Raw genomic sequence first — 20,103 nt, forward strand, 5'->3', positions numbered from 1 at the left:
CTAGACTTCGCGGGAAACGTACAAAACGGGGGGAAATAATTCGGTAGAGACTACTCGGCTTTCTAGAATGGAAACTCGTCACGATTTCCTGGCACAGGCGACCTTTTCAAGTGAGCGTGTACGGACGTCAAGGACGAGACAATCTTTTGGTTCCACAGTAAACTTCACTCTAGGTCAGGCCAACAACTGACATAACCTTTTATAGCGTATTCAAGATGGTAATCGAGGATGTAATCGGAAAACCTTTACAAAGTGCTTACTTAAGTATTGAGCTAGGGTGAGGTTCTATTGTTTTCAAAATCGACAATATTTGAATAGGAAGGGAAAACGTCTCTTTGAAGCTAAATGATTTATATTGAAATATTCATGTGTTGAAAATGAAAGAGTCGATTCAATAAACTTTATGCCATTAAAAATAGGAAATTTAGGTGAGAATTCACAGCTTTGATATACCCATGGTAATTACAACAGAGCAGCTTACAAAATAAAATGAGAAATACAATTCAAAGTTTCCGCTTATCTGAGCAAGGTTGGTGTTAAGTTTGATCTTATGAAAGGGAAATTGAAGCTAAAAGCATAAACTCAGCTGCCAACTACCATGTGAACTAATTTTTCCAGAAAGACCATTACAGTCAAACTAAGTGAAGTGTACCCCTCAGGATTACATTAATGATTTGATTATTTGAATATTGAACCCGCTAATCGTTTCAGGAGCGCAATACCGAATTGAATATTTGAACATGGAACCCGCTAGCCGTTTCAAGAGTGCAATAATGGATTGATTGTTTGAATATTGAACCCGACAACCGTATCCGTTTTGAAAAAGCGCGGATCATTGTTCAAATCAGAAATCCATTTCTGATTGGATTATGCGAACACATGACGATGGTCGAAACTATTGCAACATGGCGTCAGACACCGGGGGGAAAGGTGAGTGCGCGTGTTGTGTAGAACTTCTTGTAAATGTTGTGAATGGAACGTTATCGAAAGCTTTTTTCGCCTATTTACATCTTGACGAACGGAAAAGGAACCAGTCCAAAATATTAAAGTAAACGGAACTGTAACGACCTTGAGGAAAACTAACTCCGGCTGAAACCAAGTTTTGTAGGATTAACCTGTCCGATAACGAGAAAATAAGATACTGTGTCGACAGTTCCTATTCTAATACACAAGGAATGATAATTGTTTATGAGTTATCTAATATCAAATTTTACTAGATTTTTCGCGGTTAGCACACTTTCAAATTTCAACGATAACCAGAGCAAAGTGCTACCACAAAGACCGAAAATGTTTAATGTCTTTTCCATCTTATTCCCGCTATTAATATTTATTCAAATTTAAAGAAGGAGGTACACATCCACCAAGAAGCTCTGTATCGAGTTCACGGATATATGCAAGTGAAAAGAGAAAAATGCATCATTGTTGATCATGAGGGGAGCATGACGTTGTCACCATATTAACAAAAAAAAATCAGATGGTGCATTCTAGGTTTGCAAATTTAAGGATATGGTAGACCTTCGAGGGCCAATTTTTCCTCATTTTTTTTTATACCAAACTGAGAAATACTATTTTAACTATAATTTCCGAGAAAGAAAAAACCGATTAAGACTCTTGCTTAAAACAGTCTTCGCTGCTCGCATTCGATCAGCAGCCATCAATTTTTACCGCGGCGTACTTGAGTCGAAAAAGATTGAAGAGTTGAAATAAAAAATTAACGTAATTGCACTCGGTATTTGTGATGAATAACTGTTCGATAGTTACCCGCAAAATATTTTTTTTTGCTGTAGAGAGTCTACTGAAACACTGCAGGATGCTTCTGTGTTTCTGTTTGCGTTCGGCATTTCAAGATTTTTGAAAATGTGGCATGTAACATGTGGTCACTCAAAGACGTGAATTGTTAAGAAAACCTTGGAAGCAAAAAAAAAACTACTTCGGTTTTTTAACGCCTGTGTGCCTTATCTTTAAGAATGCAGGAGTATGACATAAGTAGAAATGAGAGCGAAGGAATTAGGTACACTACCTAATAGGAAAATGTCAAACTTTCAGCACAATCACACGGTAATTTCAAATTGTACCTTCGCTGTTCCACGAGCCGATTGTGGATTATGCATATTAGAAAGAATACAAAATGTTAGAAAAGTAGTGCGGCGGTTCTTTTCGCCTTCTGCAAATTCGAGCGCATGGAAACAATGAAGGCCCATTGACAGCCAGAGAGAAAAAACTCGATTTAATACACTGAAACAGCTAAAGTTTTAGAATAACAGCAAAGTTTCAGGTCTAAATTACTTATGAGATTGTGCTGGAAGGGACAAGGCAAATAAACGAGCACACATTTAAAGGGAACCTCCGCTCTTTTTAAAAATAAGGCTCAAAATGTTCCAAATGCACTTCTCAATAGATCTGGAAATAAAACTGCCTCACTAAGCAATCCAACTTTTTATAGTTTTCTAAGGAAAGGTTTTTACAGCCACTTCAAATTTCCCGCGGCCGCCAATTTGAATTGCATACAAAGCATTCTGGGCTGAAATGTGTAATGGTTGCTCAGAGCACTCGCGGTGTACTTTTTCGTTCTTGTTATGCTTCAATGCCGTAATTTTAAGAAAATTTGAGGTGACTATGTCACCATTCTTCCCCATGAATTGTTCGATCGGCGATCGACTTTTCAAATTTAAAACCTGACGCTTTTCCATATTCTTCATCTTCTACTTCCCTTTCCTGTCTCTTCTCACTTGAATAAGGCTCCGGCTCCAAATGATGGGGAAGTTCTGTGACACATTCACTAATATTTTCTTCAGAAAAAAGCAAAGAGAGAATTCTTGAATGCACTCTGTTATGTTGTAAAGCACGTAGGGAGCGGCTGGAGCACGAAAAATGTGTAGGGAGTAACAAAAGACCTAGTCGGGTGTTTCTCCCCAGTTCAGAACAGATCATAGTCAAGGCTTATCAATTTGTTCTATAACAAACAATCCATTAAATTCCTCACTCATTATTTGTTAAATACCTGTACTGGAGATCTTGACATTATGGGCACTGAACATGCCAATACCGAATTCTTCCGCTCCTTGCCTCCCAGCCGTTTTAAGAACAAACAATCCATTAAATTCCTCACTCATTATTTGTTAAATCCAATATTAACCAAACCAAGAAATTTATTGACTGTAAAATCCTTAAACATCGATTCGAAAACGTTTTTCTTCAAAAATCTATTTCTACCCGAAAAGTCACATAGAACAAAGCCACCGCCAGGCAGTTCCCGGATGGTCACAACATTCTTGTTCAATTTCTAAAAGAAACTTCCAATTTTCAAAGTGAACACCAGCGTCGTCAGCATGCTCTATACTCTCATAAGCCAATCAGAATCCTCGTTAGCATGGTTCAAATAATCTGATTGATTGAACCAGTAATGCTGTCAATAGTATCAAATCATCAAATTTCGCAATCTGCAACAGTTCACAAACTGAAATAGTTTGACAGATCAAATTTAACGTGTCCTTTGTTATACTTGACCTATTTAGCTTAGCTACAAAGTGATCTGTCTTGCATGGAGTGCTCTACTCTTTTACAGATTATCCTTATGGCTCTGTTTGCTTGTATATTTAGATTTATTTATTTGTCATCATTACCATTAAATTGTAATAAATAAATAACACTTTTGCCTGAATTAACGTTTTCAATCTTACTCCAGAATCTAAATACGGTTTTTCATGACAGTCAGAAAACAAACTGCTCGAAGCTTGTTTTATGAATGTACGACGGGAAAAATCATAGGAACGCGAAGATTGCGTGGGTTGACAGCCCAGTAAAAGTCGGCTGCAGTGACTGATGTGGCCTTCACTCAACGCGTTGTAAAAGGATATCAGAGCAACTCTTGGTTGTTGCCTCGAAGGGCGGCCGATGTAATTTCTGACGCTTGCTTCACTGTGATGCCCGGCGATCGCCATGTAGCTAAACTCAGTGGAGCACAGCATCATCGCAGTCGCACTGACACCGTCAGTTTGTGTAAATTCAATCAGTTATGCCGGTTTGGTTATATTTTCATCATGCATTCCTGTTTGTTGTTGTTGTTGCTGTTGTGAGCGCGAAACTGTATATACTATGCGAGTGTGAGCTTTCTTTGGCTTTTATTACCATATGTAAGATTAGAATCTAGCTGAGCGTAAAAACCTTCAAAGCTCGCACTGTACATTTCGTTTTCTCTTTATGGATTTCGTCTCTTCTCACGATACAATAACGTCAATTACGGCGCTTGGCATGTTTATGAACCTTTGTTTGGTTCGTCTTTTACTACTTGTCGATTCGCTTGTTCCGAAATTTCATTTTCGATTAACGAAAAAAAGCCAGAGAGAAGTCCGAGAAATCGTCAAACATATTTAGCTCCGTATTTTGAACTCTGGTAGACGACGCTCTCTTAATCAATGACCGCGTGCGTTTTATCCGAACTTCACTACAATAAGTAAAAGAGAGGATACGGTATCACTGTTGAGCTTGTGGGAAGCATGCTCTGATTTATTGAAACATGAACTGAATCAGATCATTATAACTGCAGCGAGTTTACATTGCATAGTCAATGAGCTACATTTTCAAAAACCCACAGAGCCTGTGTATTTGGGGTTTGCATGTGTCAAAACAATGCTGACCAATCTAGTAAATTATATTCATTCAAGCAACAACAATAAAAAAAAACAACACAACTTACCACTTCCTTCTTCAAAGTCAAAGGTCGCAGGGCCAGAAACCTAAATAGAGCAGAAAAAATTAAAAATTACGGGTGTATATGAGATTGATAAAACCGAAGAGATGGAGGATATTAGCAAAAAGTAAAACGTAATTGGGTTTTTCTTTTTTTTCTTGATTTTCCCCACTTTTATTTCCATTTTTAATTACAAAGTACAGCGCTGTTATCCAGTGTCAGTAACATAATTACAGATGATAATTAACTGTCAATAAATAATGTCCATTTGGCCCGAAATTTCCTCATATTAGTCATCTCTGTAACAACAGTAATATTTGGGCTGAGACTTACGTCCAGATATGTCACTTTGCAATAATTAAAAAGTAATTTAATAAGTCAATTAATTCATATAATTTGTCGATCAAAACATCCTGCAATGAAATTTCAATATGTTCACCAGAAAGTGCAAACCAAAAGTTTTTGAAATATTTCCAATACTGTTTAGTACGAGAACATTCATGAAATAGATGATGTAATTGAGTTAGTAATTAACCAAGTGAATGATGAGGAAACTGATTTGGACCATTCTGAGATGAAAAAGACAGATTGGCACGAAAAGTGGCTTCAAAACAACTAAAAATAAAACTGCTTTATGCTCTTCTACTATTTCCTGTGGGCGCCAAATCTCTTTACTTGATCATTAGTCTCGTGCTTCCATTGAGGTTTCCTCAAAATAAGTTCATGCCGCCCTAAATTATGTCATTATCTCATTTCTAGCCTCGATGAAAACCCTTTCGATGGCAAATTTTTCAATACCCATATACCCATCATAGATTCAGCAAAGCTTATCAAATCTCAACCAATTGTTTATCAAGAAGTGACCTGTCTTTTCCCAGACTACGGAAAGTATTGTGGTTGTCTATGATCAACGTTTTCATCAGAAGGACCGAAAGCATCCTAGAATGGTCGCTTTATCTTCTTAAGCTCTAGCTAGGTTACTTGTTTGTTTGTTTGTTTTTTACTGGGGAAAAGTCTTTCCCAGACAAGTAGAATTTTATATTGAGCGCGTAAGGAGCATGTGCGGGAAAGATGTTTATAGGAAGAGTAAACACTGATAGATCAATGCATCGAGACGTCCTTGCTCCCTAGTCTTAAAGTGCACCTAAACCTAAAATTTTTTTTCGCTGAACGAAATAAGCTTATTTTTTGGAGTACTTCTGTGCAAAACTTTTTTAATTTGTGTGTTGTAGAAGGATGTAGCAACGTGCGAAATTTGCAAGAGGGTATCGCGCTTCATACATGCCTCATACACCACACCTAGTCGTCATATTTCGGAAAATATCGACGACAACCTTCCCAAACAAGTGAAAATGTGTGAAATGCAGACTTTCATGTTCCCGATTTGACGTCACATTACCCGCTAGAGCCATTCCTCTTTAAACTCGGTCGTGGGGCAAGATGGTGGCCGATTTTCCGTATTTTGACTGGGCACAGAAAACTGAAGATTTGAGCAAATAAAAAAAAATTTGCACAGCAATACTTCAAAAAATACGCTTATTTCGTTAAGCGAAAACAAAAATTTAGGTTTAGGTGCACTTTAAGAAAAAAAGGGTGTAACCACTGTTTTTCACAGGGGTAGTGCACTGATAGCCCCTGGTTTTTCGTCCACTTTCCTGCAACTCAATGGATTGGTTCTCGATTACCGCGAGTTCAACTCCCTGACTGCACTGTGTATGTAGCCAACTGGTTTGCCACTAGCCAGTTGGCATTTTTAAACTCTATGCTTATTTTATTAGTTAAAGGAGGGGCATGCACACCACTAAGTTACGATTAATTCATACTAACCTCGTGAGATAAAGTTTCATTTGTTTGTTGGTAAATACCTGTACTGGAGATCTTGACATTATGGGCACTGAACATGCCAATACCGAATTCTTCCGCTCCTTGCCTCCCAGCCGTTTTAAGAAGTCGACTTGCAGACTTCTCCTGTCTCTGATGCTAATACGTAGTTTTAGCCGAAATGGTTTATGATCAAAAAACCTTTCAGAAGAAAAGAAAAAATATTTTGATGAACATCAACTTTTTCCTATAATTATGTAAGAATTTTTATCAGTCATACTGGGGACTCGAAAATTTACGCAAGCCTACATCTTTGCCGGAGACAGTGAAAAATATAGAAATACTTGTTAAGTTACTTTGGCCATTTTTATCGTCGAAGTCAACGACAGAATCGCTTACTCATAGTAAGAATAGTCAATATTAAGAGAACATAATCGGCGCCCATCCTATCGCAATGTTCGAATTCTCCCACCTTATAAATTCCCCGTTATGTACAATGGACTTTTAAAGAGACGTCTTTGGAAACCCTCCAAAACATTTCATAGCTTTACGGAATCAGTGCTTGAACACGAATGGCAACTTTGGTGCAGCTACCATATCAAGCAAAGGATACAACGCCGCACTGCTTCATTAAAGTTGTCGGGGCACAATTCTTTCATAAACTGCCGAACAAATGAGCAATATATCTTTAAGTTAGTTTGGTCATTTTTTTCGTCGAAGTCAACGAATAAATCACTTACTGCGATCTAGAGTAATGATAGTCAATATCAAGAGAACATAATGGGGCAGAAAAGGAGGTTTCTGGTCCAGGCCTTGGATACCGTATATCAGTTTCACTAAAGTAAGTTAAAGATAGTCGTAGCCGGACTACCCCAGGCCATGCCGTGCGTGCGTTGACATAGAAGACTAACCATCGAAAAATTAGGGCTTAGGAATCTATGACGGTAGATAGATTAAGCACTGGAAAATAAAATGTCCATAGCTTTCTAAAATAAAAACATTTGTGGGACAACACCTCCATATGCTGCAAGGTGAGGGCTATATCCGAAACGAATCTTGTGTAATTGATCACTTGCTCACTTTTCGTTTCGCATATGGCTTTTGCTCGCAGAAAATGGAAAAAGATATCCCTCCTCTTTCAGCGAGCTTCGATGGCTTGTGAGTAGGATTGATGTATTGGTGAACAGTAAGACTGGGTCCTTTTGATATCAAACCTTCTTTGACATGACCGGCCACCACCCTGATTGGCCTCTCTGTCCCATTTTTTTCTCATGTCAATTTGTCGTGCCTGAAAGGTCGGCATGGACAAAGAGGCAAGATCACTATGTTGTTTCACATTTACGAGGAGTGGTGCTTACGTTAAGACGATGTCCTCCGTACTCCATTCTCCGTGTACCTCAAATCCATCCGAAAGAGACACAAGTATCTCATCTCCGTTCGAAAGAGGTATCTGTGAAGTTCCTTCTCCTTGCATATTGACAAAGTATGTTGAGGATATATCGCTAATCAGTTTGGACCTTAGATGCGCCGGGAAACAATACAAAGTCAGTAGGTATCTTGAGGGTACTTCATCTTTGCACAGGCATGCTAAAAAGCCAGCTCGTTGTTCCATGATGCTATCGTGAAGGGGCGAGACATATTTCCATGGGACGCTGGCGGACATCCTTAGCTACTAAGGCCAAAACCTGCAAGAAAATGGGAGGAAATTGTACACATCATATACCAAACAACCAAGTTAAAAAGCGCATCTACACGTGTACAAAGTATATCGGCCTCTCATGAATAAACATTTGCTAAAGGGAAATAAACCCTCGACAACTATCTTGACATTTTCAAATGAGAATTTCCACCTTCGTCAGTTACCTAGCTCAACACTAATTTTCACCTCCATTTCATAACTCTTGAGAGGAACTTTTGAGTTTGAGACAGCTTGGATACCACTCCGGGAAGCTCCAGAGCTTGATTTACAAATCACCAAATGTTGAAGGAGTAGGATAAGTACGAGGAGCAGAGGAATGGTGCGGGAGGGGGTACTCTACCCACACGTGGGCGTGCCCGTGTTTGTATACTTTTTAAATCACGCAATAGAAGGGCCCTTATGTACACATAAATGTAAGTTGATGTTCAAGCATGCGACGTTATCAACTTGCTCAGAATTTTCACTTGACTTTTCGTTTTTTTCAACAACTCTCTCCAGTTACAAACGGTGTTTTACATCTTTGCAGGAACTATTGAAGGTTTATCCTTAAATGATGGGGGAAGAAAGCTTCCATAACTACAACCGAAGCAGTGTAGTTCTCCGCCCAAAACTCTAGAGCGCATGGTAAAGCAATGGCTACCTTCGTGGACTGATGTACGCGAAAGAAATTCGATGGCTACTACGTTCAGTATACATAGAAAGTCACACATCGTTATCAGTAGACCCACACAAAAAATTGTAGTGCGTTTTGGGAACGGGTCGGTCCGCGAACTTTGCGAGAGATCAATTTACGAGTGAACCTTCTATCGAGAAATATCAAGCGAAACCTGCTATATCAAACGAGCTATCTCGTATTATGTTTACATGTAAATACAATCGTGTATTTAGACGTGATCGAGAACCCAGTAGAATACAAGAAGCTGTTCTGCAACGTCTCAGTAGAAAGGGCAGAAAACTGAAGGAATTCGTTTATGAGCGTATTCGTCGAAGCATACCGAATTCCTCTTGGTTACGTCATGTGAAGGTTAGAAGAGTTACAAAGAATGTTTGTATGCTTAATACGAAGAGGATAAGATTATATAAAGTTACACAACATGAGAGGTATTTGTTGAATTGTTCTGTGAGGGTATATTAAATGATAATTAAATTGAAGTATAGAGTAGGTCGGCATTTATCAATGTTTTCTTGTAATAGACCCATGTGTCTTTGTAACAGTCAGACACGTATCAAACTACTGTAAATTTCAACTGAGTTCAGATATAGAGAAAAACCCTGGTCCTGCTCCAATCTACATTGACCCTAGCAAAACATATAGCCAAGCTAATGAGTTGGTATTTGGACAAAATGCAGGACAACAGTGCGTTGCAATGAGTTTATGCACTTTGATTTACAATTACAAACAAGGAATCCATTCTGCCAATGATCTGGTGTCAATAATCAATATTGGAAATCAGTTCTATTCAAATTTGTCTCAGTTAGCCAGACAATCATTTTTAATGCAGACAGAATTACCCACACTTTTAAATGTGTTCGAGACTGACTATGAACTTCAATACAGTGAAAGTTACACTGGCACTATTCATCAAGAAGCTACAATAGAGGGATATCAGTACTGTACCACCTTAGATAGAGCCTTGTGGGCTTGAAAATATTCGATTCTCATACAAGTGATATTTATAGTAAAAGCCATTCTCAAGATACATGTGTGCTGCTTGAAGTATCATCACTGAATAGCTTAGTACATTATTTTCAGAGTACACATAACGATATATTTGAGTTGAAAGGGGTTAAAATTGATAAAGTTCAAAATAGTGCCCATTTTCAGTCATGCATGTGAAACCAGAAAGTTCAAGGTGAATTGTGCTGTGGCTGTTTATTCACTCTGCTATTCCGTAATAAAATCATGTAGTTATTGGAATTCAAACACCTTGTCTAATGTTATACAGTATGGCAAAGGATTATGGAAATTCATCTTTGAACAAGTATTTACTGTCAGATGATTTGCCAAAAGATGATGTTTGTGGAACTGAAGCAAGTTTAGATCTCAAAATGATTACAGTGAAGGAATATTGTCTGATTCAGTTGACAGCAAATCAATTCTCAAAAATCTTGTAAGAAATAATTGTTGAATGCACAGGGTTTTTGATGGGGTTTTCAGATTTTTGTATGACATTTATTTTGAAACCCACAAAGTGGTCAAAATATGTGTATTCCCTCTTGGTATGTAATGAAAGTCGAATGTCTTTAATTGAACATACTAAAACTGTAAATAGCACTGCTTCTCTTGTTGTGGATATCCGCAGTATTAAATATTCAGGGATTTTTCTATTAAAAACAATATGAACAATTGAACAGTAATATTGCCTCGATCTACTGATTTCTGACAACTCTCCTTGGGTGAACATTTGGCAACAAACTTTGACTTGGTACCAATAATGGATAAAAAAATTCCCTTCTCCTTGCAGCTTAAAGACAAGTACATTACCTACTCAGGGTTTGTAAAAGCCTTGAAAGTCCTTCAAGATGCTTGAATTTAAAAATTAAAAACTCAAGGCCTTGAAAGTACTTAAATTTGAGGACTAAGGCTTGATTTTTGCAATGCTTTTTCTTTAGCAGTTTTCAAGTTCAAAATTAAAGTACTTTAATGGAAAACCTTAGAAATAATATTAAATGATTTTTAAATTGCTTATGCAAACCTTTCCAAAAGTGGTCCTTCAATTTTCTAAAACTTGTCCTTCAAGGTCATTGGAAAGTCCTTGAATTTCAACCTTTGGCCTCTGTAGGAACGTACTCTTATATGGTAATATATTACTTTGATTGTTGTCAAGTACCATGACAACATTCATTACACTCCAGCAGACAAAAATAAACACAGGTAGACTTATTGGTGTCCGGCAATGACGAGACAGCGTGACAATGGCAATTTGGCCCTTAAAGATAACTCCAGATGTGCGATATTGAAAGCCCGAGTTCACGCAGCTATTAATATTTCACTTGAAGGGGTTGTAAGTGGGTGTTCGTGTGAAATGTTGATTAGATTTGAGACAAGAACTAATCTTTGATGCGCGCCTGTTTTATCCACTAAAACACGAAAACTCTCGCCGCGGTCCCCATCCAGTCGCAGTTGTAGTATAATTTCGGCCGAGGGTCGGTTAGCGTCGAGCTGTTTTGATGCTTAGGCAAACGTTGGGTTTAACTCCAGCTCGCACACGGGGTGCAGAACACTCAACTGCTTTACAATCAACTGAATCTACTTTATTGCTTGAATCAAGGTTCTTATATACATAATGGTGGCTAAATCATACGTGATACAAAATACAGAACATAATACAAGTTTCCCTTGGAATAAACAATTTAATTACCACGTATCCGCAATTTCACAGATATGGGAGGACACTTTCGTGGATCCTGCAGAACTAGTGTTCCTACGTGTTTTTAGACGGAAAACACGGACAAGTTTCCATATTCTATGCGACACGTAGCAGGAATATTTTCACGAATACTCTAACAAAGGGTTACACATAACTCACATTTCCGGTTGTAATTATGTAATCAAAGCTTACTTTAGAATTGTTTGTCACGCTTTGTCACGCTATGCTTAACTTTACAATACAGTGTTCGAATTCTCCAACTTAGAAATTTCCAGTTATGTGATATGGACTCGCAGACGTCATTTGAAACACTCCAAAACATTGCAGGCCTTACCGGAGTCAGGACTTGAACACGAATGGCAGCTTTGGTGGAGCTACCAGTTCATACAAAGAATACAACGTTGGACAATCCCAAAGTTGTCTAGGAACAATTTGTCGTTCTTTCATAAATTGTCCGAGCTAATAAGCTGTACGTCTTTACGCTTTAAAATGCTTCGTTATTTACTAGCAATACGAAGCAAAATAGCGTGATTAAATAATTCACGCCTGAAAGCACATGTCGTGAGTACATTTTCATTGTGCAATAGGGCAAAAATTACAAATGCTGTTGCACCGACTTGACACAGAAATTTCGACGTTCCTGAGGTTTCAAAGCTAGAAATAAGTACGATGTAAAGCATTCGAGAGCTTCAATCGAAAACTTAAAATCCTTACTGATGTTTGCTTTTGCTATGCGGACATGAAATCACACTAAAATTTTCGGTTCGTATTGATTGAGCTTTGCTGAGACTTAAATTGTCTCACAGCAGTCATTGAACCACGATTAGTTTGATCGAGTACTCTGTGCATTTGCTTTCCAGCATATTGACACAACTATACAGCAAAAACCAAACAGTCAACTCCTGAATCTGTGTATTTTTTAACTGGGTTGTTTGACTGGAATCATCGAGCCTTGAGCCATAAGATGCATAATTACACTGCCATTCATTTCAACTGAACCGCATGTCTCGTGAAATGCACAGTAAACTAAATTATTTTCCATAGCCTACCTTAAATGGAAACCTCTTTGTCTTTCCTCGTTGTTCTTCACAAATATTCCATCAACAAAATACCAAGCAAGATTACATTTTGAAGAAAGTACTTCTGGACCCTAATGGAGCAAACCATATAAACCAAATGTAAATACAGGATGATTTTAAGGAAGGTTTAAACCATGCTGATCCGTTTGCACCGATTTAGATCGGTGTCGATAGGTGTCATGATTTCAAGGATGACTCTAATCTAAAAACGGGATCAACTAACTTCGACATACACCTCTAGCGAATAGTTGTGATTTGAAGTTTCCATTTGAGTTTAAGACGCTTTTAGATGCGCTTCGGTTTCATTTGAATTATCGCACAGGGCAGCTCAGGAAGACATGTTGAGCATACCTTAACACCACGTTAAATTGAGAATTATCTTCATAAGTTTGAAGCTGCAAACAGACGGCGGGATTGCTTGAACAAATGGCTACGAATTAGCACTGCCCCTTGTTCGCCAATACCTTCATAACTCGAATGGAGTATAAAAATGGCGAGTGAAATGTAAGACCGTGTACTGCCATTATTTGAAAGCCGGTTGGATATACCCTTAGCAACGGGGAAGTCCCTTTGTAAGAAATGAACTTGAGCCTTGGACAATTCAAGGATAGGAAAGAAGTTGCGCTAAAAATGAGTCGACTTGGGATACCTTCGTGTTGAGATAGAAATGTCTACACGGACACAATCCTAAAATATTCTACAAATACCAAGAAAACTAGTTTGAATTAGCGAACTGAAAGGATCCCTATCAGACAATGACGTCATTCTTAAATGTATCCGTTCACGCAGCAGGAACGAAGATGTCACGTTTTGATTTGAAAGAAAATACAAGCTACTGCTTTCAATATCACGCGAGTATTTCGAGTAACCTACGAGGGACATACGAAATCTCCAATTTACGCACGAAAAGATAAGGATTTCATACGAGTAAGGAACCAGCCATCATATATTACCAAGGGGGGGTGGGGCTGGAATCATTTATTGCCAACTAGGGATGGGGTCGGGGGAGGAATTTTGGTTTTTTTACACTTCAAAACTTGGACTGTTATTGCTTATGACCAGGCGTGAGGTCAAATGGCTGGATATTGGCCGAGTTCTTTAATTCTTTTATGGACCCCTACGAAGGCGAGGTCCATAAAAATGCGAAAAAGGAACGAGGCTAATATCCATCTCGACCAAACAAGCTTAGTCAATAAGAAGGCCAACTGTGTTTGTGGCACAAAAAACCCACGGAGTCGCTTCTCTTTTCTTTGTTTCGACTTTCCTCTACTCCTTTTTGCGTCTACATCGCCGATATTGTCCAAGAAATAGGAACTTAGTGACTCCTTGTAATTAATTTTTTTTCATCCGCGAGATCAATGCGGGTAGTCCCGGGCGCGTGAGATGGGCCTATCTTGCCCGCTCGGGTAGCCAGTGAGAATACATGTTCACGACTCGCTTTATCTTGCCCATGGGTGCTGCCACGATGTAATAATAAAGAGTATCCTTTGCCTCCCCAACTAGGTTTGTTTCATGTACCTAAAGTCGTGGCATAGTCTTCTGATCAAACATATATCTGTAGCAACCTCTTTCGATTCATCAGACATGACAAGTACTGTGTATGAATACCTACAATAATTGTATACGTAGATTTCTTTGGCTCTAATTTTTGCACACGTATCCTTGGTTCTCTCGTGACATCTCAGAAAATACAAGATCCAAAATAACCAGGGCCATTGCAGTCTTACCTTTAAAACACGAAAGATCTCCTAAAAATTAACCCTTTGGAAAAGTTTCAGTGTCGTGGGGTTGTCCATTTTGAAAATAGAGCCATTTTTCAAGTCGTAATTTTTGAAAATAAAGCCATTTCTCACGCCGTAATTTTTCTGCTAAGGAATTGTGACAGTACAACCAATCAACTACCCCTGCATATCTACTGACCTAAGAGCAATGCGTTTATATTTCGTAAAAAAAAAAAAACACGCAAAAAATGTCACTATAAGTCCCAAGTAATTACTTATTATATATCACGCTGAAAACATGTCACACCTTGCAAAGCTATGTTCTACTTTATTGCTCTTTACGGTAAATATGAAAGTGTAGTAAATTGTTGGTGTGTTAGTCACACGAAACGCGCGGAATGAATGATATCTACTTGTTGACTGAGTCAGGGGGGCTGGACAGGGAAGTATATGACTCGAGGTCATATGTGGACTATCAGCAAAGAAAAGCTGTCACTGATCGTATACTTAAAAGTGAAGATGAACTAGACGAAAACTTTAGTCTATGTATGCGCCAAGATGGCAGCACGCTTTTGTAACTTGCTCTGTTTAGGGGTCTTCAATTAACTTATTCCATGGTTTCAGCCTCCCATTACCAAGTTGCAAAGTGGTAAGAACCTCTGCCACCTATTGAGTATCAATGGGGAATCCTTTCGCTAGGTACACGGAATTTCCCTGGCCTATTTTTCAGACCGTCATTGAAGCGTATCGAGTCTACAGTCTTTGCAATCAAATATTCGATTTCAAGACTCAGCAAACAAGGAAGCACAGTGCTCATACTTCCTTGACGCCTATTCTGGTTTGACCTAACGATTCATATGGATATTCAAAGCAACCCAGGACCCGAAAGGCCGGAAAACTCTCAAATAAATCATCTGCAGACATCGGCTAACAGCTTCCGAAATTTGAATAATCGTGCTTCAAATGCAATTAAATATTCAAGATATGATCTTCTACAGCTGCGGTTACGGCTATTTAAAATCCCAGACGAAACCTTCCATTTGCTGAAAAGCAATGAAATATTGAGAATACGAGGAGTTCGCTCTGCTCAGGCTGTCTGAAAGCGTCAGCATAATATTGCAATCTCTAATGTTCAACGGAAACCTGGCAACAATAAACCCGGCGAGAGAGGAGTGAATTTGCATAATCTGTGCTCAGTAAAGCGCTTTGGAGAAAATAAACAACCTTCCAAAACGCCCGGTGGGCTTGAAATCCTTCATTTGAATATTAGATCGCTAAAACATCGCGCTCACTTGTTAGAACTACGGCAACTTGCATCTGAAAGGAATAGCGACGTTATTACAATCTCTGAAACATGGCTCAACACGTCCCTTCAGCAGAGATACAAATTAAAGGTTACAATATACACAGGTTAGATCGACTTCACAAAGGAGGCGGCGGAATATGTGCCTATGTCCGAAAAGATCTTAAATCATCTGTACTGAAGGAATTTTCATAGATATTGGACCGAAATTTCCATCAGCTTTGGATAAACGTCCAGTGCAAGAAACGCAAATCAATAATTATTTGCGTGACATATGGCCCCGACGACTCTCCTTTGAGTTCCTTCGAAGAAGTACTTAAGCCCACTTATATCGAAGCCCAGTTATATCCAAGCCTTGCTGCTTGACAAACCGATCACAATCCTAGGCGACCTAAACTGCGATGGCCTCAAGAAAACTGGCACTGAATTCAAGACTTTGGAGAAATTCTATACGGATATGAACTTAAAACAACTCATAACAAAACCAACCAGGATAACAGCGACCACTCAATCCCTGCTTGACTTTATCCTAGTTTCCTCCAACAGTCCAGTGTGTGATAGCGGTGTAATACATCGATCAATCAGTGACCATTCAATCGCTTTTGTCAACATCGCCAGAAATCGAGGACATTTTACTCCCGCATTCATTGGTCAGCGGATTGGAGTCGGATGAAAACAAAGATAGTGGTTAGGACAAGTTCCATATTAGAAATCGAGCGATTTACGTTCTGTTGACCTTCTTTATGGAGAAAAAAGCAAAACAAAAAAACAGCTTTGAACATATCTCTTGGTATTTTTAAGGTAGAGCGACTTATAGCAATTTGCTGTCTGATGTAATGCAAGGGACAATCTGTACAAAGCTTCAATGCCCGTTCAAACTGGCTTTATTTGTAATCGTCTACGGATGTCAGACATTTTGGAAATTGTAGCTTAAACCACTTGCATTAAATAATGGGAAGATCTAGGCAAATCTTACTTGAAAAGGGCTTTTTCTCCCAGTTGAAAACACAAATCAACGAACGTACTATACAGATCTCTTTGATCTGCTTCCTAATTTTCCCTCGAGAAAATAAATTTGTTCAAGGCGTACTTTAGTATGAGAGGGTCTGGATTGAGTTTATTTCCCGTCAAACATTGCTGAATAAGAAAAACAAATATGGCGACAGATTAAAGGTTTCGCAGAGGGTTTTTCTTTTAAAGCTTTCCCTTCTGGTGCGTTCTCAATGATGGTCTCAGATCACAGACCACAGAGCAAAAGTAGCAATTTTCAAGCTCTTTTGGAAGTATCTTATTGTCAAGAAATGTTTCTTTTTATAGACGATTTGCTTACTTCGAACTTCCCTTTATTTAATGCGAGTCAGAGCTAGTTGACTTCTTGGAGGGTTGCTCCTCAAATCGACGATCCTTTGCTATGGATTACGCTATATTTGAAACAGACTAGAGGAAATGACTAGCCTCGAATATCGAACATTGCTGACATTCCTGGAAGTAAGTAGACAAACAGATTTTGAATTATTTTTATGCTAGAAGTACAGCTTAATCTCTACTGAACTTGTTTCGAGTCGGAGCTAGGGAATACTCTGACTCGTATTTGTTGTATTTTGCATTTTTGTGGAAATCCCATACATTTCCTTACATGATTTCGCCGCCATTAACTTCTCAATACGCACGCGCATCCGGCATTTTGACCCAAATTTCTGGTAATGAGCTCATGGTTAGGAAACCCAAGACTACCCCTCAGTACATTACCACTAAAGTTACAAAAAGTATAATGCGGATCTTTTTGTCACAGTTCTAGCTAAGGAAGCGGATTCACTGTTCACCATCTTCGATCAAACCGATGTAGACTCTAAGCTCAATATTTTAAATGACACTTTGCAGTCTGTCCTGAGCTTACACGCTCCTGTGAAACAAATTAAACTACGGAGTAGACCTTGCCCCTTCTTGAACCAGGAAATCAAGGATCTTATGAGATCGCGAGATCTCCTCCTGAAGCAATACATTCAGTCTCGCCATGACACCGAGTGGATAAATTTCAAACATTCCCGTGACTTGGTCAAGAAAACGCTACAAGAAGCTGAAAGAGATTACACCTTTGAAGAGGTCACAGCCAATAAAACAACTCTGGCTCACTTTGGAAAATTATAAATCGTGCCATCCCCTCCAAAGATAAGCAGAGACCTTCCTTTACAAAGGATTTTACAGTTTTAGCCAACGAATTCAATCAGTTTTTTGCTAAGGTCGGCTTAAATGCCGCTGACGTGGTACAGCGCTTGAGGGAAGAACATGACATCACAGTCCGAGATTCTTCATCCGAAACTGACATGGATACTTCCTCTATGGAATCATTCAATTTAAGGACAGTATCACTTGAAGAGGTTTGGCAAATTGTAACATCTCTCCCAATGAATAAATCGCCGAGACCGGACAAGATCAGCGCTCGTGTATTAAAAGACTGTCTCCTTGTCATATTGGGCCCTTTCACTGACATCATCAATTGTTCCATACTTACTAGTACATTTCCTTTCAACTGGAAAGAGGTTGAGGTGATCCCGATTCTTAAAGACGGTGACCATGAGAAAGCTGCTAACAATAGACCTATATCTATGCTAGCCGTAGTTTCAAAGGTCTTTGAAAGGATTGTCTTAAATCAGCTCAGCGCCAATATCAAAAAGAACAATCGACTCACCACACACCAAAGCGGCAATAAAAATGCTCATTCTACAGAGACCCTAAACATCCTGCTTACGGATAACATACTCGAAGCAATGGATAAAAAGCTGATAACAGCTCTAGTACTATTAGATCTATCCAAAGCCTTTGACAGTATAGACCATGCAAGACTGCTCCACAAACTTTTCACCATAGTAGCCTCACACTCTACTGTCAAATGGTTCAAGAGCTTTTTAACTGGTCGCAGGCAATATGTGAGAATCGGCTCCGCCTACTCCGAAACTCTACCTACCCTCAAGGCGCAATCCTATCACCATTGTCTGCATTTATCTCAATGATTTACCCACGGCACCGACTTTCTGCAATTTGGAATCGTATGTGGATGACTCAATAATATTCATGTCATTTCCACTCGTTGAGCTTCATGCTGCCATTGAAAAGCTCGAACAAGATCTTTACAGCGTAGCCCAATGGTGTTGTGAGAACTATCTATTTATCAACCCCGATAAAACCAAACTCCTTTTCCTTGGCACTAGACAGATTTTAAGTAGGTTACTGAATGACCCTAGTGTGGTATTCTTGGGTAAAACACTGAAGCCAGTTGACTCTGCCAAGGACTTGGCAGTCCTCCTTGACCCCCATCTGACCTACGATCACCACATTTCACGTGTAGTATCATCTTGTTTCGCAAAGCTTTGTCAAATTAATAGAGTCAAAAGGAGCTTCGACAAAAAACACTAGAGTTCTTAATAACGTCGCTAGTTTTTAGTAAGATGTTTTATTGCTCATTTGTATGGTCAAATACCACACTCCAGAATGTAAACAGAGTATAATCTATTCAAAATTTTGCCAGTAAGATCATAACAAACTCTAGGAAGTTCGACTATGTAACACCTTTGCTTCGGGAGCTAAATTGGCTTCCTGTTAAAGAACAATTATTTTATAGAGACTCCGTTCTGACCTTTAAATGTCAGAACGGTCTTGCGCCTCAATACTTAACGAGTAAGTTTACCAAGCGACCGAGGATCAAATATACATACTCGTAACACTCGTACGCGGAACTCTTTGCAGATTCCGCTATACAGAACGACTACTGGCCAGCGCACTTTTTCCTATAGAGGGGCCAACATATGGAATAACTTGCATAAAGAACTTAGGCAAAATGCCTCATTGGCATCTTTCAAGCGCGCTCTGCAAGACACACTATTGAGGCAGACATTTCCTTTGTAAGCTCTAGAACTTGGTGGAATACTATCTTAAATTCTGACCATGAGTTTTATCGTTATTTATGTTTTCATAAATTATAAAAAGTTTGTAAATAGTTTCTGAAAAACCTCACGAGGATGTAACTATTAAAAGATGATGACTTTTCCTCTTTATTTGAGAGTAATCGACGCCAATCTTGATTTGCAAACTACATCTGACATGGGTATTCAACTATCTATGCTACTGCGCAGAACATAAACGCTATTTACGAGGAAAACAGCTGTAAACTGAGCGATGACTTTAATTTTCGCACACACCTAGGCTACTTGCCCCATGGGGGGCATAAAACAAAGAAAATTGGTTATCATCTTTGAAACTTTTCCGAAAACGCGGAGAAAGACACGACATCATGATTTACGGACCGAACACTACGAGGTCCGTGCGTCATGAAATAGAGCCAACATTTTCCTTCTAGCCCACCAAACTCAGCCGATAAGTATTTTATCATATGACTATGTGCTGAAAATTTCGAAAAATTTG

General features: G+C 38.9%; 1 protein-coding gene and 1 long non-coding RNA gene across 8 annotated transcripts in view; one reads left to right on the forward strand and one right to left on the reverse strand.

Annotated features, from left to right (window-relative positions):
* Positions 1–16,672, reverse strand: part of LOC111342742 (uncharacterized) — a 32,462-nt gene extending 15,790 nt beyond the window's left edge. For 2 of the 7 annotated variants that reach the window (XM_088749917.1, XM_022949859.2), the window contains exons 1-5: positions 13,012–13,211; positions 12,631–12,731; positions 7,870–8,196; positions 6,556–6,712; positions 4,697–4,736 (exon numbers count right to left, since the gene is read on the reverse strand). In XM_088749917.1, the coding sequence (XP_088606043.1) occupies positions 4,697–4,736; positions 6,556–6,712; positions 7,870–8,174 (502 nt within the window). In that variant the 5' untranslated portion in view covers positions 8,175–8,196; positions 12,631–12,731; positions 13,012–13,211. Of the gene's footprint in view, positions 1–4,696; positions 4,737–6,555; positions 6,713–6,983; positions 7,174–7,725; positions 7,746–7,869; positions 8,197–12,630; positions 12,732–13,011; positions 13,214–13,309; positions 13,329–16,173 lie in introns of those variants that run through there. The other 5 variants (XM_088749918.1, XM_088749915.1, XM_088749916.1 and 2 more) reach the window with 5 other exon arrangements.
* A 56-nt stretch (positions 16,673–16,728) lies between these two features.
* On the forward strand, positions 16,729–19,736 carry LOC148738109 (uncharacterized). The gene is made up of 2 exons (XR_015996926.1): positions 16,729–17,172; positions 17,477–19,736. It is a non-coding gene; the product is annotated as an uncharacterized LOC148738109 (long non-coding RNA).
* The last annotated feature ends 367 nt before the right edge of the window (positions 19,737–20,103 follow it).

Source organism: Stylophora pistillata, chromosome 2, assembly GCF_964205215.1.
Source record: "Stylophora pistillata chromosome 2, jaStyPist1.2, whole genome shotgun sequence".
Taxonomy (NCBI): Eukaryota; Metazoa; Cnidaria; class Anthozoa; order Scleractinia; family Pocilloporidae; genus Stylophora; species Stylophora pistillata.